This window comes from Dama dama, chromosome 3 (genome assembly GCF_033118175.1).
Source record: "Dama dama isolate Ldn47 chromosome 3, ASM3311817v1, whole genome shotgun sequence".
Classification (NCBI taxonomy): domain Eukaryota; kingdom Metazoa; phylum Chordata; class Mammalia; order Artiodactyla; family Cervidae; genus Dama; species Dama dama.
Genome location: NC_083683.1, coordinates 19,439,731 through 19,462,385, shown reverse-complemented (window position 1 = coordinate 19,462,385; position 22,655 = coordinate 19,439,731). Strand labels below are relative to the sequence as shown.

Below are 22,655 nucleotides of genomic sequence, written 5' to 3'. Positions count from 1 at the left end.
AATTCATGTCCTCTGCATTGGCAGGTGGATTTGTAACCACTGAACCACCAGGAAAGTCCAGTTGTTATGGTTTCAACTACCCCCAAATCCTGACTATCTCTTGCTCAGTTTAGAATTTCAGGTAATAATTTTAAAAATACTACGTGGCTGCACAAGACCCATTTTCATTTTGGAAGTATTGAGTAGGAATTGACATAATAATATTGTAAAGACCTATGACAGTGGTAGGACAAAAGGACCAAACCACGTATCTGGTCAATTAAACCATAACCTGCTTTTATTAATCTTTGTGTGAAGCTGAATTTATGGTCTGAAATTTATGGCTTGTGCTTGTTTTTCAGGTGACATTGTGCTCATTAGGTATCTGCCAGCTTAGTGGATAGTTGCTTTTACTTCCCTTACAGGGAGGTGCTACCACCTTTTTATAGAGAGCCTCATCAACTAATAGACTTCGCCTAACTTAATGATTGCTCTCATGTCGGACGAAAGTTCAGTTCTTTTTACATTTATTATGGAAAGTCTGTCTTTTTTTTTTCCTGTTAATTTTTATGTAATAGTTATTACTATTCTGGTATTCTTTGAAGTATGGTCAGTTTTGCTATAAGGTGACATGCATTCCTGAAAATCACTACACTGGAATTACACAATAAAAACCACAGGGTTTATGGGCAAATCATGTTAGGGGAAAAGGCTCTCAACAACCTTGTCAGTGGCACATAAAAAAAAAGATTGCAATCTAATAAAAATGATAGTGCAAGTTTACACATTAAATGGGTAAAAATGCCTGAAATACTATAATGTCACTTTACCTTGAGAAAGACCTAAAATGTGTTTGTGGAAGCAGGCTACAAGTTACAAGTGGAAGCAGCTCTACTTTACAAGTTACTGTGAGTAGAGCAAGGGAGGTTATGTGAAATTGGACAGTAAATTGTAACATCAGATGGGGATGGGTGTGGCTCATCACTTATGTACAGTGAAATGAAGAGCTGGTAGATTGCTCAGAGTCTGTGGGGTTTGTATATTCCTACATGGCTCCTACCAGGATCACCTGGGTGCAGCTTTCTGCATTCTCGTAGTGTTTCTTGGACACAAATTGTACATAAGCAAATGTGAAATTTGTATTGTCCTCAAATTATTTTCTAATCTGTCAATCATGTTGCAACAAATTTGTATTTCCAAAACAAGCAATATGGCAGAACTGACCTAACTCAAAGTTCGGTGGTTGCCTTCCATTTACTTTTTTAGGGTAGTTGATTAATTCTATGTATTGAATAAATTGCCTGTTCTTTTACCAGTAGATCTTGAGCAATCAAGTTAAGATATTTGGAATACTGGCAGTGGTATTACGGAAAAAAACCTAGATTTGGAATTTATACCTAGTTTGAATCCTAGCTTTGCAAATCCAGTTGTGTCATCTTGAGAGATTTTCTTAGTTTTTAACTTAATCTGTTTTAGCTATGAGTCTCAGTGCTGTTACGTAGGTACTATAACTTAATTGCATGGTTTGTAGAGCTGTTGTAGAGGAGATGATATTGTTGTTTAGTTGCTAAGTCATGTCTGACTCCTTTGCAACCCCAGACTGTAGCCCCCCAGGCTCCTCTGTCTATGGGTTTTCCCAAGTAAGAATACTGGAGTGGGTTGCCATTTCCTTCTCCAGGGGATCTTCCCAAGCCCTGGGAAGTTGAACCCGCATCTCCTGCATTGGCAGGTGGATTCTTTACCACTGAGCCACCAGGGAAAGCCCAGATTAGATAATATATAAGTAAGATTTTGTAATAACTTAATCATAAATATGAGTTCGAGGCTAGAATTCTGGAAGATGTGTGGACGGACTTAATTTTGTCATTTAATCTACTTCTACAAATACTTTTTTGGATAAATAGAGAACATTTCTTCTTCTTCTTCTTCTTCTTCTTTTTGTTTTTAGTACATTTTGGCCACCAGGAAAGTCCTGAGGACATTTTTTTAATAAATCAATACTATCTCTAAATGTTTGAATTCATTTCAGCTTCAAAGGTCTGAATTAGTCATCATATATTCTTTTTTCTGTATTATCTATTTAGTAAGGAAGCTTTGTTTTTTGCCTATCTACTCTAAATTCTGTTCTTATTTGAAATAATTGTTTTTAATTCAGAAGTCATTTTTATCATGGTGCAGTTTTAATGTATATTTTATTGTTTTGAATTATTTTTGCCTTATAACTTTCAGAAATGAAGCTGATATGTAAAGTTTTTTCAAATTTTCATTCTGGCAACATTCTTTCCTTTTGATGGAGAGATTGAGAAAATGAAACCCTTTATTGAGACCTTTAAAAATAATTATTAGTATAAATGTCACGTAGCATTTTATTTTAAATTGATTGTAGCAGTCTTTTAAAGCATTCAAAGTATGCTGTTTTATTTTAAAGGATTAGAAGATAAGGAACAAAATTTAACCAGAAGAATTAGTGCCTCAGATATTCTGTCTGAAAAGGTAAGATAATGCTTTGTGGGATTGGATATCTCTGTAAGATTGATTCTTGTTCTGCTTTACTCTGTTCTCTTGAATGGAAAGTTCTGTCTTGTTTTTCACTTTTTTTTTTTTTTTCATCATTGCTGTACGTTCATTTGGATATAAACCTTAAAGATAAAATCTGGAGAGAGATCTTGGAATATCAGTGTCTCCACTGGATTCAATTAACATATTTAATTGAAGTGCTATATGTTATCTGTAGGTGAACTTTCTGCTTGTGTTTTGAAACTTTTGCTTTCCTTCCAGACATTTTCTGTCCTTTCTATGGGAGGATTACACTGTGGGAAAGCTTTGAAGTTAAACCTTGACCTGGCGTCCAGTTCTGGTTCCTCTTAGTAGCTGGGTGGTCTTGCGTCAGCTGCTTAGGCTTTGCCTGCCTCTCTTTTCTTTTCTACAAAATGAGTTTAATGTCATCTGTTCTCTGGATTGTTGTGAGGTTCAGCAGGGTAAAGTGCAAGAGCATCAAGCACTGTGTTTGACGTTTAATAGGTACTCACTGGGCCGAGCCTTTTGTTTGTTGAATTAGATTATCTGAAATATCTTCAGTTTCTTCTGTTAAGATTTCAGTTTCTTTCTATGAGTAAATTGAAATGATGAAAACACCTTAGAAGTTTTAGGAAAGAGATGGTCTTGAATTTAAGGGTGATAAAATAACAGATATACCCACAGGCAATCATGCATATATTTATATATGGTTTTGAATATCCTAACAATAACTATATAAGGTAGGTTGACATTATCTCTTACAGAAGAACTGAGGTTCAGATGTGTAGATTAACTGACTTGCTTAAAGTTTTATAAGAATTAGATATCAGAGCAAGGAGCTTGAATGAGCCTCAGTACTCTTCTTACTGATCAAGTAACTGCTTTGAGTGACAGTATCAGTGGTCTCTCTCATTCCAAAAGTACTGGTAGCAAAAGATAATCAAAGACTTTTAAGTCTCTGTGGAACAGTAATGATAGCTTTATTTTAGATAAACTCTGGATCAGCACTGTCCTATAGAATTTTCTGTAATAATGGAAATGTTCTATATCTACACTCCAGTATGGTAGCTATTAACCACATGTGCCTATTAAGCATTTGGAATGTGACTAGTGTGACTGTGAAACTAAAGTTTTCATTGAATTTTAGTTAAATAGCCACACATGACTTACTGGTTCCATTTTTTGGATAGCATGACTCTAGATCTTCAGTACCAAGCAGTAGAATTGGATGTTTAAATGACTTAAAGTAAAAAAGACTCATGATAATTTTTCAGCTCATTTTTTTACATATATTTCCCAAGAAAGCAAAGAGGAACTATATCCTGGTTTGGGTAAACTGAACTACTGAAATATGTGATGGTAGTTCAGTTAGGGATTTATAATAGTCTGTAGAATGTTAAACCACTAGATAGACTCTACTGTTTTCTTTATGTTTAAGAATTAAATAATTTAATTTGATTTTAAAAGTATAATTATAATTCACTTATTAGATTAAGTGAGCCTTAATTTTTTTGAGTCTTAGCCTCTTTCGTTTTCCCTCCTTTTCTGTTTATACACATAAGGGACAAAACATGCATAGCTTTGTGTTGAACTTCAAGGAGTGGGGATGCCAGAGGACCCCCTTATTGCCCTCCCTCCAAAGTCTCATGGACTTCAATCTCACACTTTTGCTTAGGTCGCCCTACATTTTCTGTTACATTTTAGCTAAAATGTACAGAATAGATAATTTTTAAAATTAACTAAAAAAAACAGTGAAAAAATAAAGGTTATTTCAATTGGAAAAAAGTTCTCAAACGTTTATTCCTAAACTGTGTCCCTGTTTTAGCTTCCCTGAAGAAGTCTTGGGTGTTAAAAATATTGTTGATACCAGATAAATATCTGTACCTTTAGAACATGGAATGCTCAAGTGTAAGCAAATCTTTATATTTTTTCCTTCAAAACTGATTTGAAGAATTATAAAATATATTTTTAAAAGTTTGCAAGTTTGAATCTTGACATTTCATTGTGCCTGTTCTGTGTAGTACTTGTAAGGCTAGTAAACACCCATGATTATGGGACCACTTTGTTCTTTGGTCATTACCTCCCCTGGGTTGATTTCTTCTTGCATTCACTGCCGTCAGATTTCTACTCTCGTTTGGGAAGCAGTTAAATGCCAGTCTCAAACTTTTTTTTCGTCAGTTGTACCCTCCCCCTCTAACCCTTCTCATGTATACATATACCCTCTACAGACTGATGTTCAGTTTGTATTATAGGAACTGAGTTAGATACAAACTGAAGATCAGTGTATAGGGCTATGGTAACTTATTCAGTTTCCTTGTTTTATTTGTATTTACCATTTAAGTATTTGTCTTAAAACTAACTTTAAATTCTGATCTTGTAGCAGCTTTGATTTGGTAATATGTCTAAAGTCAAATAATAGAATTTTTAAATGGCAACTATTTCTTTTGTTAAAGAAGCTTGGTGAAGATGAAGAGGAGTTATCTGAACTGCAACTTCGTCTTTTGGCTCTTCAGTCAGCCAGTAAAAAATGGCAGCAGAAAGAACAGCAGGTGATGAAAGAAAGTAAAGAAAAGTTGACTAAGACGAAAACTGTACAGCAAAAAGTTAAAACCAGTACAAAAACGCATTCGGCCAAAAAAGTTAGCACTACAGGTGATCATTTCTATTAAACTCTTTTAATTGATTTCCTATATCAGTATAGTTTCTAGATTTTAATTCAGAAAGTTTTAAGTTGGGAAATTATATAGGGCCCTGAAAAAGGACAGTCCTGTATAAACAGAACTTAATGATTAAAATAATTATGAACGCTTTGTTTTCTCTTCTTGAAAATTCTAACTCTAATAGATTCTGATGTTTCTGTATTTTTTAAAGCTAAACAAGCATTGAGGAAGCAGCAAACAAAGGCATGGAAGAAGCTACAACAGCAAAAAGAACAGGAAAGACAGAAAGAAGAGGATCAGCGTAAGCAAGCTGAAGAAGAAGAGAGAAGGAAAAGAGAAGAAGAAATCAGAAAAATTCGAGATCTCTCAAATCAGGAAGAACAGTACAATCGATTTATGAAATTGGTTGGTGGAAAGAGGAGATCAAGGAGTAAAGTAAGGAGTTCAAAAATACAAAATCAAAGTATTACTCAAGTTTGAGTATCCTTGTATTAGCTCATAAATTCAGTCAACTAGGAAAATGTATTAAGTTATTTTGTTTGATAGAGCTCGTTATAGATATTGCTTTGGGAAGAAGGGAAGGTAGGTTATAATTGAGAATGAATTGTTTTTATAGTTACAGATGCTAGAAATAGAAGAAATAGACTAAAATTATGATTAGAAAAGCCTCTCTTTGGCTTTTGTGTCCTTTTCTATTTAGAAGAAAGAAGGATTCCTGAGTTGCAATGAGGACTTATTCTTAAAATTACTATTCCCTTTTAGTTTTCCATTGTTTAGTGATGTAGAATTAGAAATGTATCATAATTAGTTGATACAGACTATTTTTAAGAAAGTTAAATCATCATATCATAATAGCCTTAGTGCATGTAGCTGCTTTATTTATCAAGCATTTGTGAACCTTTGTTATGTATAAGTCATTGATAATGACTGGATGAGTCGTTGCCTTTTATGGCTCATGTCAGGAAGTAAACTGGAGATTGAATATTGATCTGGTGCTATTAGCAGTGACAAATTTCAGAATTCTAAGCTTTGAGACTATACTTGGAAGTGTATTATTGATATTAAAGAATAGAGGGATATTAAAGAGTAAGAGCTCTTTAATTGTAGGGAGTCAAGGGTTAGATTTAAGTAAGGAATTTATAAGTATTCATACTCTGAGCTTCCAAAAAGTACTTTGATGAAATCTTTCTATAGAAAAGTATTATATATTACTTGTATTCATTTGGATAGGTTTTGGTAATTTTTAATTTCTTATAAACTGTCTCTCAGTGGAGATTGTAAGAAGTGAAAAAAAAGAAAACAGCATATAAGCATATGACCAAGAGTTTTTAGTTTTCAGTTATCATTAATTTATTCATAACTGAAATGTTAATGGATTATTCGGGCAATATTCTAAATAAAACTTAATAACATAAAACTTGAATTAAAAAAAAAACTTGAATTCATTTCTCTGATTTCTTAATTTGCAGAGAGAGGCCATTAGTATTTCTGATCTTGGTGTCATCTTACTTTCTAGAGGAATAGCTGATTATTTAGTGACTCAGTTCACTGGGGGATTTCATCTGTACATGTAGTACTTTCTAGCTTCATTTTCTGTCTGACAGTTATAAAATGTCTGCCACAATGTACCTATCATGTATATTGAATTTCCCAAATCAGATGTGATAGTTCTAAGTGGATCATCATGATTTTTGATACTGTTCTATGTAAAAGATTACTGTTAATTGTTTTATAATTTCGAGCCTAAGAGTAGACTGAGACAGAAAATGCTGTGAAACTAAAAATAAATCTTGTATAATTAGTCTTCAGATCCTGACCTGAGACGATCCTTAGATAAGCAAGCTACTGATAGTGGAGGCGGCATTTATCAATATGATAACTATGAAGAAGTTGCTATGGATACAGATAGTGAAACCAATTCTCCAGGTATGAGCTAAAACTTAAAACATTTGTGCATTCACAATTATTAAGTAGAAAATGGTCAAGAAGCTACCCAAAACATTGAAAGAAATGTGTAATGAAAGTAAAATTTGCTGGTAGGTTGTACAACCAAAGACATTATTTGGTGTTTAAATACTTCAAAAGCAAACCTCAAACTGTAGTATTAACCTTTATTTTCTTGTATTTCTTTCTGTATAGTATTTTAATAAAAAAGGCAGTATTCTGCTGTTAACTGTTTGATCTAAGAAGTGAATATTGTGGGAAAGGTGAGAACACTGCTTTAAAAAACAAACGAACAAAGAAATCTTAAGTATCTTTATGTCTAAGGCATTCTTCATTTTAGTCAAAAAAAAAAAGGGATCTTTCTTTTGTTCAGGCTTCTTTTCTCCTTCTGCTGATGGTACTTTGTAGGAGTAGAGAGATGGAAAGGGATACTAGTGGTGCCTTAGGATCAGCTGATTATAATTGTTAGGGCTATACCTCTGTTAGAGTGCACATTTCAGGATGTGGCCATCCCTGAGAGTTAGAGACTTGCTTTAGTTAATTTTCAGGAGTAATGGACTGTGAGAGACCTATCCTCTTACTAATTAAAGCTATCCTCTTACTAATTAAAACAGATAAGAATGGGGCAGACAACAAAATGCTGTTAGTGTTCTAGAAACTAGAATACTTACTTGCAAGGTCATATGGTTAGTGTTTTTCTTCCACTGGTTGTATTGTGAGACCAGATGAAACTAGAATTTCACTTTAGTGTGTCTAGAGAGAAGGCAGAATCTATATGATTTGGTAATGTTTAGCAAAAGCTCATTTTCAAGTTATAATGTTTAGGTTCATATTTAATAATCTTGTATTTTCATGTCATAATTCTCTTTGGTCAGCCTTTGATTATTTCTAAGTTCTTGGAAATGATTCATTGTAGTTCTCAAATATTGACATTATTATTACTCTATAATAGTTTTATGATTTACCCTTTAGAAGAATTTTGTAAAAAAATAATATAAAAAATATAATCAAATGGCATCTATCAGCTCCATATAAGTCATGTGGTTAATACTCATTGACTTGAAAGACAACTGGGACAAAGAAGAAATATTAAGTTTCCCTAAGGTTATATGGTTTAGAGGTAGCAAGAGTAATCTTCAAATCTGTCTGATTTCAGTGAGTCTAAAGAAACCACTGAAGGTCAAATAAGCAGTTATTTTTATCTGCTACCAAGGAAAAAGTGCTAACAATTTAATTGAGATGCATCAGTAACTATTTCAGAATTACTAAATTTGAAAAAAAATGTATACTTTAATGGTTAAATGCATAGGTAATTCTTTTCATTCCTAGTCCTGTTTGCTTTCTCTCCAGTTTAAATAGTCTGTTTCTTCACTTTTCTGCACATTGAGGGAGGGATGGAGTCTCGGCATCACTGTTTCCTTTGGTTATGATACTTTGGCAGATTCAGGGGAAATTTTTGTTTTATTTCTTAAAAAGTATGTTTTTTTCCAAAAAGCAATAAAAGCCTTTCCTGCTTTATTCCCTTTTACCACAAGTAGGTGAAAAGTAGAACAAGATAGAAAAGTTTTCAAGGGACTAAATATCAGCTTAAGTGGATGGCTAACTTTATAGTGATATAAGAGCAATTATAAATAGGCAGAGGTAGTCTCATGGAGGTTAAGTATTTTATTGGAGATTAATACAATCTCGCTTGTACTTTACTTAGATGTAGTTGTATGTCTTTAAAAATATTATAAATTTAATTTATTCCTGTTGAATATATGTTATTAAACTCCTATAAAAATTTTTCTTAACAGCTCCTTCACCAGTGCAACCACCATTCTTCTCTGAATGTTCATTGGGGTATTTTTCTCCAGCACCATCTATTTCTTTGCCTCCACCACCTCAGGTTTCTGTAAGTGAGGATTGGTATGATTTCTAAGAAAGTTTGGTTGCCTTGTGTCTTTTCTAATTTGTTTTGAAAAGCTGGCATGTAGTTAATAATTAGGTTTGAGAGCATAAAGTCTGCTTTCCAGAATTAATAGCTATGAAATCTATGGTATATTAGTTATTGGCAGGCTATCAATCTGGTAGATTTTTTCATACCTAATTTTTAGTCTCATGTTGGACTTTCTTTCAATACTTAGCATGTTTCTTTCTTTTTGCTCCTCAGAAAATGTATTCTTTTTTTTTTTTTTTTTTATTTATTTGGCTGTTCCCGGCCTTAGCTGCAGCATGTGGGCTCAAGTTCCCTGACCAGGGATTGAACCCTGGCCCCCTGCATTGGGAGCACAGAGTCTTAGCCACTAGACCACCAGGGAAGTCCCCAGAAAATGTATTCTTAAGCAGAATAAGAATTATCTATTATTTTGGATTTTTTTAGAGGGTAGTTGGGATTTAAGTGCATTTAAGGTGCTTCTGGAAACTTTTTCCTTTCTCGTCTTTTGATTATATAGTTGTTTTTAATTTGAAAATTCAGTAAAGGAAAAGCATTGACTGGTTAAAGAAACGTTGATTTCTTTTCAGCCTACTTTTGAAAGAACTGCCAGTCCCCTGTTAAAAAAAGAGAAAAGGCAGTGGGGGACTCACAAAGTGATTTGTAAGTTTTCTCTGGATTGAGACAACCAGGAGCTCACACTGGCTCTGTCTTAAGGGGTTAGTAGGAGATTTGCCATTTCACAGTTCCTAGGCAGACACCTGGCGTCCTCCTGGGAAGTTTAAGATGAGGGGAATATTAGAGTAGAGAGTGAGAAAGAAACATTTGTTTTTCTTCCTTGAATTGTTTTAAGTGCCAAGAGAAATATTGGAAGGTCTTTGAAGCAAAAATGTGTGCAAATGCAGGGATTTGGGTAAAGTGAACTATCTTTACAGATGCTCTTTAAGAAGCCATTTCACATGGATTTTATGAGGGTAGTGGTGGTGATTTCTCACATTTAATTCTTGATATACTCTAGACTGTTCCCATCCAGAATCCCTTTGGTTCCTAATTTTTGATTTTTAGTTAAATATCTGTTTGTTTTCAGGTAGTCATCTAGAGAGATAGATCCTGTAAAATTTGATTTCTCTATCATGAAGTTCATAAATTACAGTTGATTTTAACTTTTTGTAAAAATTATACTTTTTCTTGGCTGAATATTGAATTTGGGTTAGTTTTGAGATTTCCAGTATACTTAGTTCACTTATTTTTACAGTAAAGTAGTAACCTGATGTTTACCTTTTTCTAATTTGATATTGCTGTAGCGATAAATGCTTGGAATGAGTAAACTTTGCATGGTAACTATTGTTTCTTTTTTTTTTATATTAACTAGTCTGTACCGCCTTTGAGCCAGCCTTATGTGGAAGGCTTGTGTGTTTCTCTTGAACCTCTACCTCCTCTACCGCCTTTGCCACCTCTTCCACCTGAAGATCCAGAACAACCTCCAAAACCACCTTTTGCAGATGAGGAAGAAGAGGAGGAAATGCTGCTTCGAGAAGAGCTACTTAAATCTCTAGCAAATAAAAGAGCTTTCAAGCCAGAGGTAATTTAGGTACCTGAACCTCTAGGTGGTGCTGTTGAGCTTAGTTTTAGGTAGGACTACTCTGCTAGTTTGGGATTTTTTGGGCTTTTCAGTAAAGTAGGGATAAGTCTGTTAACTAATTTGCTCAGTACTTTTAAAGATGACAGGAATTTCATTTAAAATTGCTTAACATCTGTCTCTTCCTTCTTTAGGAAACATCCAGTAATAGTGACCCACCTTCACCTCCAGTTCTGAACAGTTCACAGCCTATGCCAAGAAGCAATCTGTCCATAGTCAGTATTAATACAGTCTCTCAGCCTAGGATACAAAACCCAAAGTTTCACAGAGGACCTCGTCTTCCACGAACTGTGATCTCGGTAAAAACAAAATAATTAGTCCCTACTCTTACTTAAATATCTTGTGAGAAATTTGTATGCAGTTTTGCTGTCCTGTTCCCTGCCTCTAGTTTATTATATACAAACATATTTATTTTTTTTTTCATTTATTTTTATTAGTTGGAGGCTAATTACTTTATAATATTGTAGTGGTTTTTGTCATATATTGACATGAATCAGCCATGGATTTACATGTATTCCCCATCCCGATCCCCCCTCCCAAAGTGAAATGGGAGCAGTTTTTCACTTGAAAATTGGTAGAGTTTATGATAATATTTTTGAGAAAGCATTATTTTCATCTGAGGGGTATTCTTTCCCCTGTCATTTCCTCAACTTTTGTTTTATATAAGTTGGTCCTTTTAGATTTTTCATCTATTCTAGAGTCAGTTTCAGCAAATTTTATATATATATTGTTTTTCCTATCTTTGCTTATGTTTTTGCAGTTAATGACTGTACTATAATGAAAGACTTTATAATGTTTTTCACTGTTTGTTAAGGAGATTGAAATGACAGTTTCTTTCTACTTTGTTTTCTAATGACTTTGAAATAAATGTGGAGAAGGAAATGGCAATCCACTCCAGTCTTCTTGCCTAGAGAATCCCGTGGACAGAGGAGCCTGGTGGGCTGCTGTCCATGGGGTCGCACAGAGTCGGACACGACTGAAGTGACTTAGTATGCATGCATGCATAAAATAAATGAAGCAAAGCCAAGTTGAAATCTTGCCTCTGTTAGGTAACATATCCTCTGTATATCCTCTATATACACATGAAAGCCATAAAGTTTTATTAGTAATAATATGGAATTACATTTTTTCTGACTTTGAAAGGTTAGTCTAGATTGCATTATGTTTCTTTATAGAAAGTTGGTTAAAATAAAACTTAATGAAGAAGATGATGATAGTATCTAGAATATTTCATTTTAGTATATAGAATATAGAATATTTTAAGTTTTTGGTATATCAGTAAAATATAGAATCTTATGTTTTTGTGTATCTGTGGAGTGGGACAAAGTTGGTCAATTAATGCAGTATAAACAGAAGGAACCATAGACTGCTTGAAACCTATTATTTTTATGAATTTAAATTCATACAGGTAAAGTGACTTGTTCAGTGTCGTGAAGCTAATTGTGGTAGAGCTAAGAAAAGGATAGTGATGCATTTGTTGTCAAGAATAACAAATATATTGGCTTTGCAGCTTCCAAAGCATAAATCAGTGGTTGTAACACTAAATGATTCTGATGATAGTGAATCTGATGGAGAGGCGTCCAAGTCAACTAATAGTGTTTTTGGTGGATTGGAGTCTATGATTAAAGAAGCAAGACGAACTGCTGAGGTAATTAAGTGCAGTAATGAAAGATGGAAAGGTTTATTGACAATTACTAAAATTTGCTTGTTTTTCCTGAAAACTAGACCTTGGAGGTTTAGATTTTTTAATATATTGAATTTATGATATATTTTTTGTACTTGTATCACTGAGTTTATATTATGAAGTGTGTATAAATTAAGATAGATTTAACTATTTATTTATTTATTTATTTTCATTTATTCAAGATTTAACTATTTAAAAACCCCTTTTGTCTCCAGACTAATCCTTCTTTCAAAATAGTAAAATAGTGTGGATAATTGTCCTCTGTACTAAGGTAATTTATTGGTTTGCGATTATGCTATATTACCAGAAAATAGTTTTACTGAAGTGTGTGATCTAAGTACAACTTTTGTCCCTATTTGTATTTGCAGCATTTGTTTAGATATGAAATAGTTCAGTTATTTTTAAACCATAGGTCTTGACTGCTTAGTGGATTGTACAGTTAATTGGTGGTTAAAGGCCAGGATTGTTTCTTTTAAAGGAATAGAAAATAATGATCAAGATATTTATTTTTAAATATATAGATGTGTACCGGATAATGTAAAATATAGGTCTAAGTTGAGGTTATGAAAGTTTTTGATCTGGTTGACTTCACATGTTTTCTAGCAAGCTTCAAAACCGAAAGTACCTCCAAAATCTGAAAAAGAGAATGATCCCATGCGAACACCTGAAGCTCTGCCTGAAGAAAAGAAGATTGAGTATCGATTGTTAAAGGAAGAGATTGCCAAGTAAGGAGCATTTTTTGTAGTTTGCTTTAAAGGTGTGTGCTATTTGCAACACTTAATCTGGATAGAGTTTATTGGCATTGGGAAATGAAGATGATGCTGTTATTATCCAAGATGAAGAGTTAATGTTTTTATAAGTTGCATAGAAGGGGGAGCCAGATGATCATCTATAAACTTGGATGCAGTCAGTAATGCACTGAGATACAGACAGCCTAGAAATAGATAAATGCTGTTACAAGGAGAACTGCACCATCAGCTTTGGATGCCAGCTTGGGTCATGCACATTGGTCATCATTGTTATTAGTCAGTGTTAGTCACTTAATATTTTTACTTTATTTTATGAAAAAGATTACATCTTTAAAAAATAATTTCAGTTTTTCAGGGAATAATTTATCAACCTTTATTGATTATTTTAGTCGTGAGAAACAGCGTTTGATCAAATCAGATCAACTGAAGACAAGCTCATCATCCCCAGCAAACTCTGATGTAGAAATTGACGGAATTGGCAGGATAGCATTGGTTACTAAGCAGGTTACAGATGCAGAAGCAAAGCTTAAAAAACATAGGTGAGTCTCATTATCTGGTTATACTGCATGTATCAAAATGTTCTATATTAGAAGGATGCATTTTTGTGCTGTGTGTCAATAATAAGTACACTGTATGATTACTAATCCTTTCATACATGGTAGACCTAGAGAGGCTATAATTTTGTGGAATTGTCCATTTACAGTACATAAAATAACAGTATTAATATTTAAACAAAAATACCAAGACTTCAAAATAGTTTTCTTTAGATTTATGTATGGCCTATTCATTGCTAAAATGAAACTCTTTGATTTGGAATTTTCTTTAAAACCTCTGGCACGTTTTTAGAAATACCTTTATTGGAAGCATATTTTTATTGTTAAAGATAGACTTAATTGTTCGGAATAAGTCATTATACTTAGTGTGTTCAGTAAGACACATGGTCAAATATTGTGTTATTATAAAAACTATGATATGCAATAACCTTAAGACATATCCCGAGTATTATATGCAGTAACACTAAGATGTATTAAGGTTTATAGATGAAATACGGTGGTGACCATAAATCTCTAAGGAAATGGTATGGTATGTATATTTTAAAGGAAATTAAATTCATTTAGCTTTTGTTTCTTTAATAACTTTCATAACAAATGAAAAGATTTTTAAAAATTGTCTTTCTAGTCCCCATCCTCTTTATGATTCATTCAGTTGTTGTGACTGTTTGAAATATAGTATCTTTCTGGGAAAGATGCTTTTTTTTTTTAGCCATAATATTCAGTAGTTGAAAAGATGGAAATCTGTATCCATAAATTTGTCTTTCTGTCCTGATTTATACTTCTTAAGTTCATAGTTGTAAGTTAATTAAATGTGCTTGTTTATGTTTATTAGATGTTTATTTGTGTGTTTAATAAACATTATAAATGAACATTATAAATGAAACCAACATAAGGATTTTCTGTCTTTAAGTCCTGGTTTTTCAGGAGTTATTTAGGGCTAAGTTGAAATTTACTGTTGATAGCTTTTCAGCTATAATTCACATTACTCAGACTTGTAAATTCCCTGGTTGTCCAGTGGTTAGAACTCTGTGCTTTCATTCCAGAGGGCCTAGGTTCAATACCTGCTGTGGATGTGGAACTAAGATCCCACAAACCAAGTGGTGGAGCCAGGAAAAGATTAACCTTTAGTTGCTTTCATAAAATTTAACAGTGTGTATCTGAATACTTGTGTGATTGAGGAATATGAAAATATTTATCCTTTTAAATATTTACCTCTCTGTATCATGAACATAATTTTAAAAATGAGCTATTAAAAAAAAATAAATAAAAATGAGCTATTACTTTATACGTTTTTTATTCTGATGATGTTAGTCCACTACTAGTTTAGAAAAACATTAATAATTTTGTTATTTCCCAATTAGGATTCTCTTGATGAAAGATGAATCTGTTTTAAAGAATCTAGTACAGCAAGAAGCTAAGAAGAAAGAATCTGTTCGAAATGCTGAAACAAAAATTACAAAACTTACAGAGCAGCTTCAGGCAACAGAGAAAATTCTGAGTGTCAACAGAATGTTTTTGAAGAAGCTTCAGGAACAGGTAGTGTTCTTTTTTAATTTAAATATTGTAGTCTCATGTTTACTACACATTTTTATGGGCCAAATTTTTAATAAAACCATAAACCAAGCCATCAAAATATATAACCTATATATTGTTCTTCATTGAGGCATAATGTTAGCACATTTTTAATTTTCAGTTGAATACCCTAAAGCTATTATGTCTAAGAAGGTATTGCCTCTCCTAAGATTTACATTTTCAGAATTACCCTTTATTTCAGATTCACAGAGTTCAACAACGTGTTACAATTAAGAAAGCTTTGACTCTGAAGTATGGAGAAGAACTTGCTCGGGCAAAGGCAGTGGCTAGTAAAGAAATAGGAAAACGTAAACTGGAACAAGATCGCCTTGGAGTAAGTTGTTGGTAGAAATATTTTATGTTTGAAAAGGAGAAGATTTTAATAATTCTTTTGGGGATAAGAGATGCATGAAAAATTCAAGATTTTTCCCTGCATATTCAAAGAGAATAAGATTAAAGCTTTGTTTTTAAATGACATCCACACTTTTGGAAGCTTATTTTTTGTTTTTTATATATCACAAATTAACAAGCAAATCTGTTGGAGGCTTTTGTTAAACTTTTATTCTTGTTATTGACTTAGTTTTATTATATTGGCATTGTTGGGATAGCACAATTATCCTAACAAAAATTGTTTATAAAATCATAGCAATATAAAATATTGATATCATTTTCCCCCCAGCCAAACAAAATGATGAGACTGGACAATTCTCCAATATCAAGTCCAAGAAGGCATTCAGCAGAACTGATTGCTATGGAAAAAAGACGGTTACAAAAGCTAGAATATGAATATGCCCTGAAAATTCAGAAACTGAAAGAAGCCAGGGCCCTAAAAGCAAAGGAACAACAAAATATTGCTCCACTTGTGGAAGAAGAACCTGAATTTTCTTTACCTCAACCCTCACTTCATGATCTGACTCAAGATAAATTAAGTCTGGACACTGAAGAAAATGATGTTGATGATGAGATTCTATCTGGTTCAAACAGAGAAAGAAGAAGATCTTTCTTAGAATCCAATTCTTTTACTAAACCTAACCTTAAGCACACTGATACACCTAACAAAGAATGTATAAACAAACCTACTAAGAATACAGTAGAAAAACCAGAACTTTTTCTAGGGTTAAAAATTGGTGAATTGCAGAAATTGTATTCAAAAGCTGACAGCTTAAAACAACTGATTTTGAAAACCACCACAGGCATTTCAGACAAGGTTTTGCATGGTCAGGTAACTGAACATTTCATATTCTTTATGAAATCTAGAATTCACCCTAGGCTTATTTGCCTTTTGAAATCGCTATTTTCTTTTGCAGGAGATTTCTGTGGATGTGGATTTTGTGACAGCACAGAGTAAAACAACAGAAGTGAAGCCGTGTCCGTTCAGACCCTACCATAGTCCCCTTCTAGTTTTTAAATCTTACAGGTATAGGAGAAAGATTCAGTAAGCTTGAGTTTCAGGATTGCTCCTTATTCTTAATAATATCTTAATCTTTAATGTTTGATGACAGTGAAAAAAGTTGAATCACTGAAAAAACGAGCTCCTCATTGTAGGAGATAAAAAGATTTAGGTGCTTTGTTGTAGGACTTGAACCAAACAGGAACTAAGAGTTAACTCAGACTTGGGTTTATTAATTCTTATCAAATTCTAATTTCTGGCTACTGATGGAATTGTGGAAAATTCTGAATTACTATCTGTTAAGGATTTTAGGAAAAATAACAGAGATTCTTATGTAAATTTTTAATATTGCTTTTTAATTTTATTGTTACTTTAAGGAATACATTAGCTAGCTTTCATAAAATTGATTTGACATTTTCAGATTTTTTTTGAGACTGTTTAGAAGCTGTGTAACTGTTAAATTGGTATGGTTTTATTAGAATCTGTGAAACTGTTAAATTGGTATGATGTAATCATAAAATCACAAAGCACCTACCAGGTAGTATAGACTTTTTCTTTGGTTTTCTGGGTGGCTGGTAATATGTAGAAGAAATACCAATGTTATATAGCATTTTATTATGTGGTAAGAAAACACTACTTTGAAAACACTAGGATATTTTTGTTCTTTATTTTCTATTTCAGGTATTTTATGTCCTGAGTGCAGAAGTAGTTTGTCCTTGTGACTTGATATTCTAGTTGTTTTCTAGAGTTAATTTTACTATTAAGTAATTAAATAAATAGTAAACTCAAAGTATCGACACTTTGAGAAAGAAAAAAATGAAAAAATGTAAAATTTTCTGAGGACTGTTTGTGGAGCATCGTAATGTGCCTCTCGTTTTAGATTTAGTCCCTACTATCGAACCAAGGAAAAACTTCCCCTGAGCTCAGTATCATTCAGTAACATGATCGACCCGGATCAGTGTTTCTGCCGTTTTGATTTAACAGGAACGTGTAATGATGATGATTGTCAGTGGTGAGTAGTTTATATTTGTGAACATTTTATAATTTAAAAGCCAGTCTTGGTCATTAGCTTTGACATATACATGATTATCTTTTCTGTGTTGTTATTTTAGGCAGCATACACAAGACTATACACTTAGCCGAAAACAGCTATTCCAGGATGTTCTGTCATATAATCTGTCTTTGATTGGTTGTTCAGAAGGAAGCACTGATGAAGAAATTGCTGCTGCAGCAGGTTTTAAAGACCTCTTGTTTCCCAAGTGAAAATTGAATTTAGGCAATTTAAACGTTTTATACTCAGTTGTTGGTATCTTTAAATAGATATAAAAATTCAGTACAGTTATCTGTGACACCCTATCTAGGTCTGTTCCGTCCAGTACAGTAGTCACTAAAATAAAAATTCACTTCCTCAGTCACTCTGACCACATTTCAAGTGCTTAGCAGCCACTCTTGAGCTCAGTCGTGGTCAGTAGCTTACCAGTAAGACAGTGCAGATGTGGCACATTTCCATCATTGTAGGAAACTCTTCACGGAGCTCATCTGACTGTTTCAGTTTAAAAAGAGTGTGCTAACATGGCTGCAGAACTTTTACTGATGATTTAAAAAGACTCTATTTTTATTCCTTTTAGAAATAGAGGGGATTGGAAGTTGAGATGACTGTAGGTGAATTCTACAATGAAGTAAAAAAGAACTTTATACAGTTTGACATTGTAGAAAGTGTAGATTACTGCCAGACATTGTGTGTAAGTGTTGTTAAGCTTTTCCCCAGATTTACTGCCAAATATTAAACCTTAAACTACAAGTCTTTTGGAAGTAAGGAAATTGATATTCATTAAATTCAGTATAATCACAATTCTTAGTGATTGTAACAAAACAATCTGTTTAATCATTTGTAATTAAGGACCTTAATTTTCACTTGTTTAGGTTGTTTACTTTTTTTTCAACCCAAATTGGGGTACGTGATATGGTAGGGTTTGCTGTTTTGGTTGAGATAATGTAGGCCTTGCCCTTTAGAAGCCATAGATGTTTTTGACTAGTACCTTTAATTTTTAAACTGTTCTTTTCTTCATACTCTTTAATTAGCCTCATCTCTGTAATCTGTGTTTTTTATACTTCTTAAGAAGATAACATTGCTCTAATTTCAGAAAAATATGTTGAGAAACTTTTTGGAGTAAACAAAGATCGAATGTCAATGGACCAGATGGCTGTTCTCCTTGTGAGCAATATCAATGAAAGTAAAGGCCATAGTAAGTATATATATCTTTCTCTCACACAAAAGGACCTTATAGTTTATGAGAACAAATTTTTGGCATTGTATAAAAAATATATTTATCGTTTCTGAGTAACATGATAGAATAAATTTAGCTCTTTTTGAACACTGGTTATCTTTCAGAACTGTAAAAGACTAGTTCTGTTAAATAACAGTCTTCTCCTATCTACTTTAGCACCTCCATTTACAACCTACAAAGATAAAAGAAAGTGGAAGCCAAAGTTTTGGAGAAAACCTATTTCAGAGAACAATTTCAGTAGTGATGAGGAACAGTCTACAGGACCAATTAAGTATGGTAAGAAGTAATTTAAGATCCAGAATCATTAAATGGTGGTGTCATTTCTTTGTCTAAAACTTTGCTAATCTTTTGATATAATCTGTGGATGCACGCTCAATTGTTCAGTTGTGTCTGGCTCTTTGCGACCCCATGGATTATAGCCTGCCAGGCTCTTCTGTCCATGGAATTCTCCAGGCAAGAATACTGGAGTGGGATGCCATTTCCTCCTCCAGGGGATCTTTCCGACACAGGGATTGAACCTGTATTTCCTGCATCTCCTGCATTGGCAGGCAGGTTCTTTAGCACTAGCTCCACCTGGGAAACCCCTTGGTATAATTTACTAGCCTTTTAAAACTTTTCATTTTTAAAAAGCAGTGATGCTGCTTGGTGTTTAAGGCAAATAGTTCTTCCTTATGCAAGACTACCCCTTATATTGCAGGAATGTTGTTCCATGACCCGTGTTCAGTAAATGCAAGGATCACCCTTTGGTAAATGTGAAGGCTTTAAATATTGCTAAACCTACTTGAGTGGGGAGACTGCTCCCATTTGAGAACTACTGCCTGGCCTATATGTCCTTCTTGAGAACAGGCATTCTGTTTTGTTTCATCTTTGAGTCTGTGTTTTCTGACATGCAGTAGGCTCACAGAATGAATTAATTAAATGAGTGAACAAAGTAATGTGTGAATGAGTGCTTTACTGTCAGGCACATCTCACATTACAATCTCAGATTTTCATAATTACGTACTATTTGTAGATTAGAAGATGTGTTCTTATGTACTTACTTACATTAACACTTTTTCTCTAATTTAAATGTAGTGGAGTATATCATCTTCATAAATTATAATTTTCTCTTAAAACTTAATGAATGTGAATTATCAGTTGGTATCATTTACCCTTAGAGTAGGGAGGTCATACTTCTTGTTTGCCCAGAAGAGTCCTACTTTATATCTGTTGTCCTGGTGTTATTTTTATAATAACAGCCCTTTTTACTCTTAGAAGTGTCCTGATTTGGACAATAATCTATATGACTGATTTGGTTTAAAGCTATAAGCTTTAGATTTTTATTGATAAAATTATTTGAGAGATGAAGCTAGTGTTTTTCCTTAGGTCTGTGGATTAGAGAAATTGTGAGGCTAACTTACTTTTCCTTATAGCCTTCCAGCCAGAGAACCGAATAAATGTTCCAGCTCTGGATACAGTTGTCACTCCAGATGATGTCAGATACTTTACAAATGAGACTGATGACATTGCTAATTTAGAAGCAAGTGTGCTTGAAAATCCTTCTCATGTACAACTTTGGCTCAAGCTTGCATACAAGTACTTGAACCAAAATGAGGGGTAGGTCTCCTTTTAATCTTTGTGTAAGCTGTTGCACTTTTATATTTTTATGTTTGAGGTTTATTTCATCTCTGGTAATCAGGTTTCCCTCCTAGTATCAATGGAGCCTTTGTTTTTTGACAAAGCGAAAAGTACTTAATTGTTTAAAAGCTGTTAGAAAAAGTTTAAGATTACATCTTGAGTTATGTGCATGGCTCAGTGTATGGGTAATAATTTAGCTACAATCTTTAACTTAAGTAGGCTACTTCAAAGTAGTATCAGTTAAAACAGTAAATTCTGAGCAGTCCAAGAATTAATCATTGCATTTTTTAATAAGTCAGGTAGTCATGGTCTCTTAATAAAATTTTGATAAAGTCACAGTGTAACAGGTTAAATTTCATGTTAATTATCATTTAGAGATTTAAAGGTTGTCTAAGAACCTCTAAATTCTGGTGGACTGACTTTTCTCTGTTAGTGTTACATTATGTATATTCACATAAGATAAATATTAATTTATCTCAAAAATGACAACTCCTATTACATAATTATGTTTCTGACTCCTACTTATTGATAGGTTTGCAGAAATAATCTTTTATGACCAGGAGTAATATTTATTGCTATAATTTTGGAATTATAATAGGTTTATTTTTCCTACTCTTTGCAACACCGTGGACTATAGCCCACCAGGCTGCTCCGTCCATGGGATTCTCCAGGCAAGAATACTGGAGTGGGTTGCCATTTCCTTCTCCAGGGGATCTTCCGGACCCAGGGATCGAACCCAGGTCTCCCGCATTGCAGGCAGACGCTTTAACCTCTGAGCTACCAGGGAAGCCCTAGATTTTAAAGGCTGCTTTATCTAAAAACTTGGTATAAAAACTTTTTTAAGGTAGCACTACAAAGTGCTAGTACATCACACATGCCTGAATATGGTGCTTTTTAACTTGCTCTGTGTGTCATTTTCATGTTAATGGGATAAGTTAAAAGTGTTTTGTTTTCTGACTCATTTACTGAATGAAGGCCCAAAAACTGTACATTATTTTATGAATAGGATCATGAGAGACAATTTTCTTCTCCAAGAGACAGCAAGCCCTTGACTGTTGAAAAGAACTATTATATTGAAAGCCTTGATTACTTTTTGCTGGTAGTAGCTGGCCTTGAGAACCACTGTAAATCATGAGATATTGCTGAATATGGACAGAAAGCACATTTGAAGTTGATGATCTAGTGGTTTTACAACACCATATTTTTATCTGGTAAATGCACATTGAACATGCACTTAAAAAGGAATTGTTGGCTTTATGGGAAAATTAGGACATTTTTTGGACAAATGTGATATAAAATTTTAATTTACTTCTCTTTATCATAGGTGATTCTAGCTTCTTGGTAGATTCTAATAGAAAATGGAATTTAAAAGTTGACTTATTAGACTAGACTGATTTTTTTTAAAGTATTTTCAAGCATTCAAAAAAATGCTGCCTTTTCTTTCAAATACGTAGGCTGTGTTCAGAGTCCTTGGATTCGGCTTTAAATGTTCTGGCTCGAGCTTTGGAAAACAACAAAGACAACCCAGAAATTTGGTGTCATTATCTCAGATTGTTCTCAAAAAGAGGAACCAAGGAGGAGGTGCAGGAAATGTGTGAAACAGCTGTTGAATATGCTCCTGATTATCAAAGCTTTTGGACTGTGAGTAGAAACAATAAAGTTGTGTGTGTGTGCATTATCAAATAATTCTTCAGGCCATCTTAAATATTGATGTGTAACTTCATAGATTAAATGCTTTGTCTGCATACAGATATAATTATAAGCTCACTTTCACTGTCCAGTAACCTTAAAACCACTTCTCTGGGTCCGGATTAAGTTAAACTAAAAAAGAAGACAGTATTTAGTGAAGAGGTGTTTTTTTGTTGTTGTTGTTTACTTTCTTGGTAATGAAAAAAGATAAACATTTTAAAGCATTTCACACTTACCTATTCATAAGCAATTTTATTTTGAACACATTAAGTGAATTTTTCCTAACTACCTGAAAATAATTTAAAAAAAACTTTTTTTTTTTTTTTTTTTAACATATTCATGAAGGCCAGAAAACATTTTGGTCTTTTTATTATGTTCTCATTACTTATGAAAATAATCTGTAAATCATACTAATATTGAACCTTGCCAAATTAAAAAGATTTGGTGAAAAAGTTTTT

The 22,655-nt window shown here is 33.3% G+C and overlaps 1 protein-coding gene across 2 annotated transcripts in view; it reads left to right on the top strand.

Moving 5' to 3' along the window:
* Positions 1 to 22,655, top strand: part of ZFC3H1 (zinc finger C3H1-type containing) — a 50,749-nt gene that overhangs the window by 12,538 nt on the left and 15,556 nt on the right. The window contains exons 3-22 of one of the 2 annotated variants that reach the window (XM_061124516.1): positions 2,408 to 2,472; positions 4,953 to 5,148; positions 5,368 to 5,591; positions 6,959 to 7,082; positions 8,897 to 8,994; positions 10,388 to 10,597; positions 10,789 to 10,953; positions 12,165 to 12,302; positions 12,942 to 13,063; positions 13,477 to 13,626; positions 15,003 to 15,177; positions 15,416 to 15,547; positions 15,893 to 16,435; positions 16,521 to 16,630; positions 17,484 to 17,615; positions 17,716 to 17,837; positions 18,748 to 18,849; positions 19,048 to 19,167; positions 20,304 to 20,487; positions 21,963 to 22,149. In XM_061124516.1, the coding sequence (XP_060980499.1) occupies positions 2,408 to 2,472; positions 4,953 to 5,148; positions 5,368 to 5,591; positions 6,959 to 7,082; positions 8,897 to 8,994; positions 10,388 to 10,597; positions 10,789 to 10,953; positions 12,165 to 12,302; positions 12,942 to 13,063; positions 13,477 to 13,626; positions 15,003 to 15,177; positions 15,416 to 15,547; positions 15,893 to 16,435; positions 16,521 to 16,630; positions 17,484 to 17,615; positions 17,716 to 17,837; positions 18,748 to 18,849; positions 19,048 to 19,167; positions 20,304 to 20,487; positions 21,963 to 22,149 (3,299 nt within the window). Of the gene's footprint in view, positions 1 to 2,407; positions 2,473 to 4,949; positions 5,149 to 5,367; positions 5,592 to 6,958; positions 7,083 to 8,896; positions 8,995 to 10,387; positions 10,598 to 10,788; positions 10,954 to 12,164; positions 12,303 to 12,941; positions 13,064 to 13,476; positions 13,627 to 15,002; positions 15,178 to 15,415; positions 15,548 to 15,892; positions 16,436 to 16,520; positions 16,631 to 17,483; positions 17,616 to 17,715; positions 17,838 to 18,747; positions 18,850 to 19,047; positions 19,168 to 20,303; positions 20,488 to 21,962; positions 22,150 to 22,655 lie in introns of both variants that reach the window. The other variant, XM_061124506.1, reaches the window with a different exon arrangement.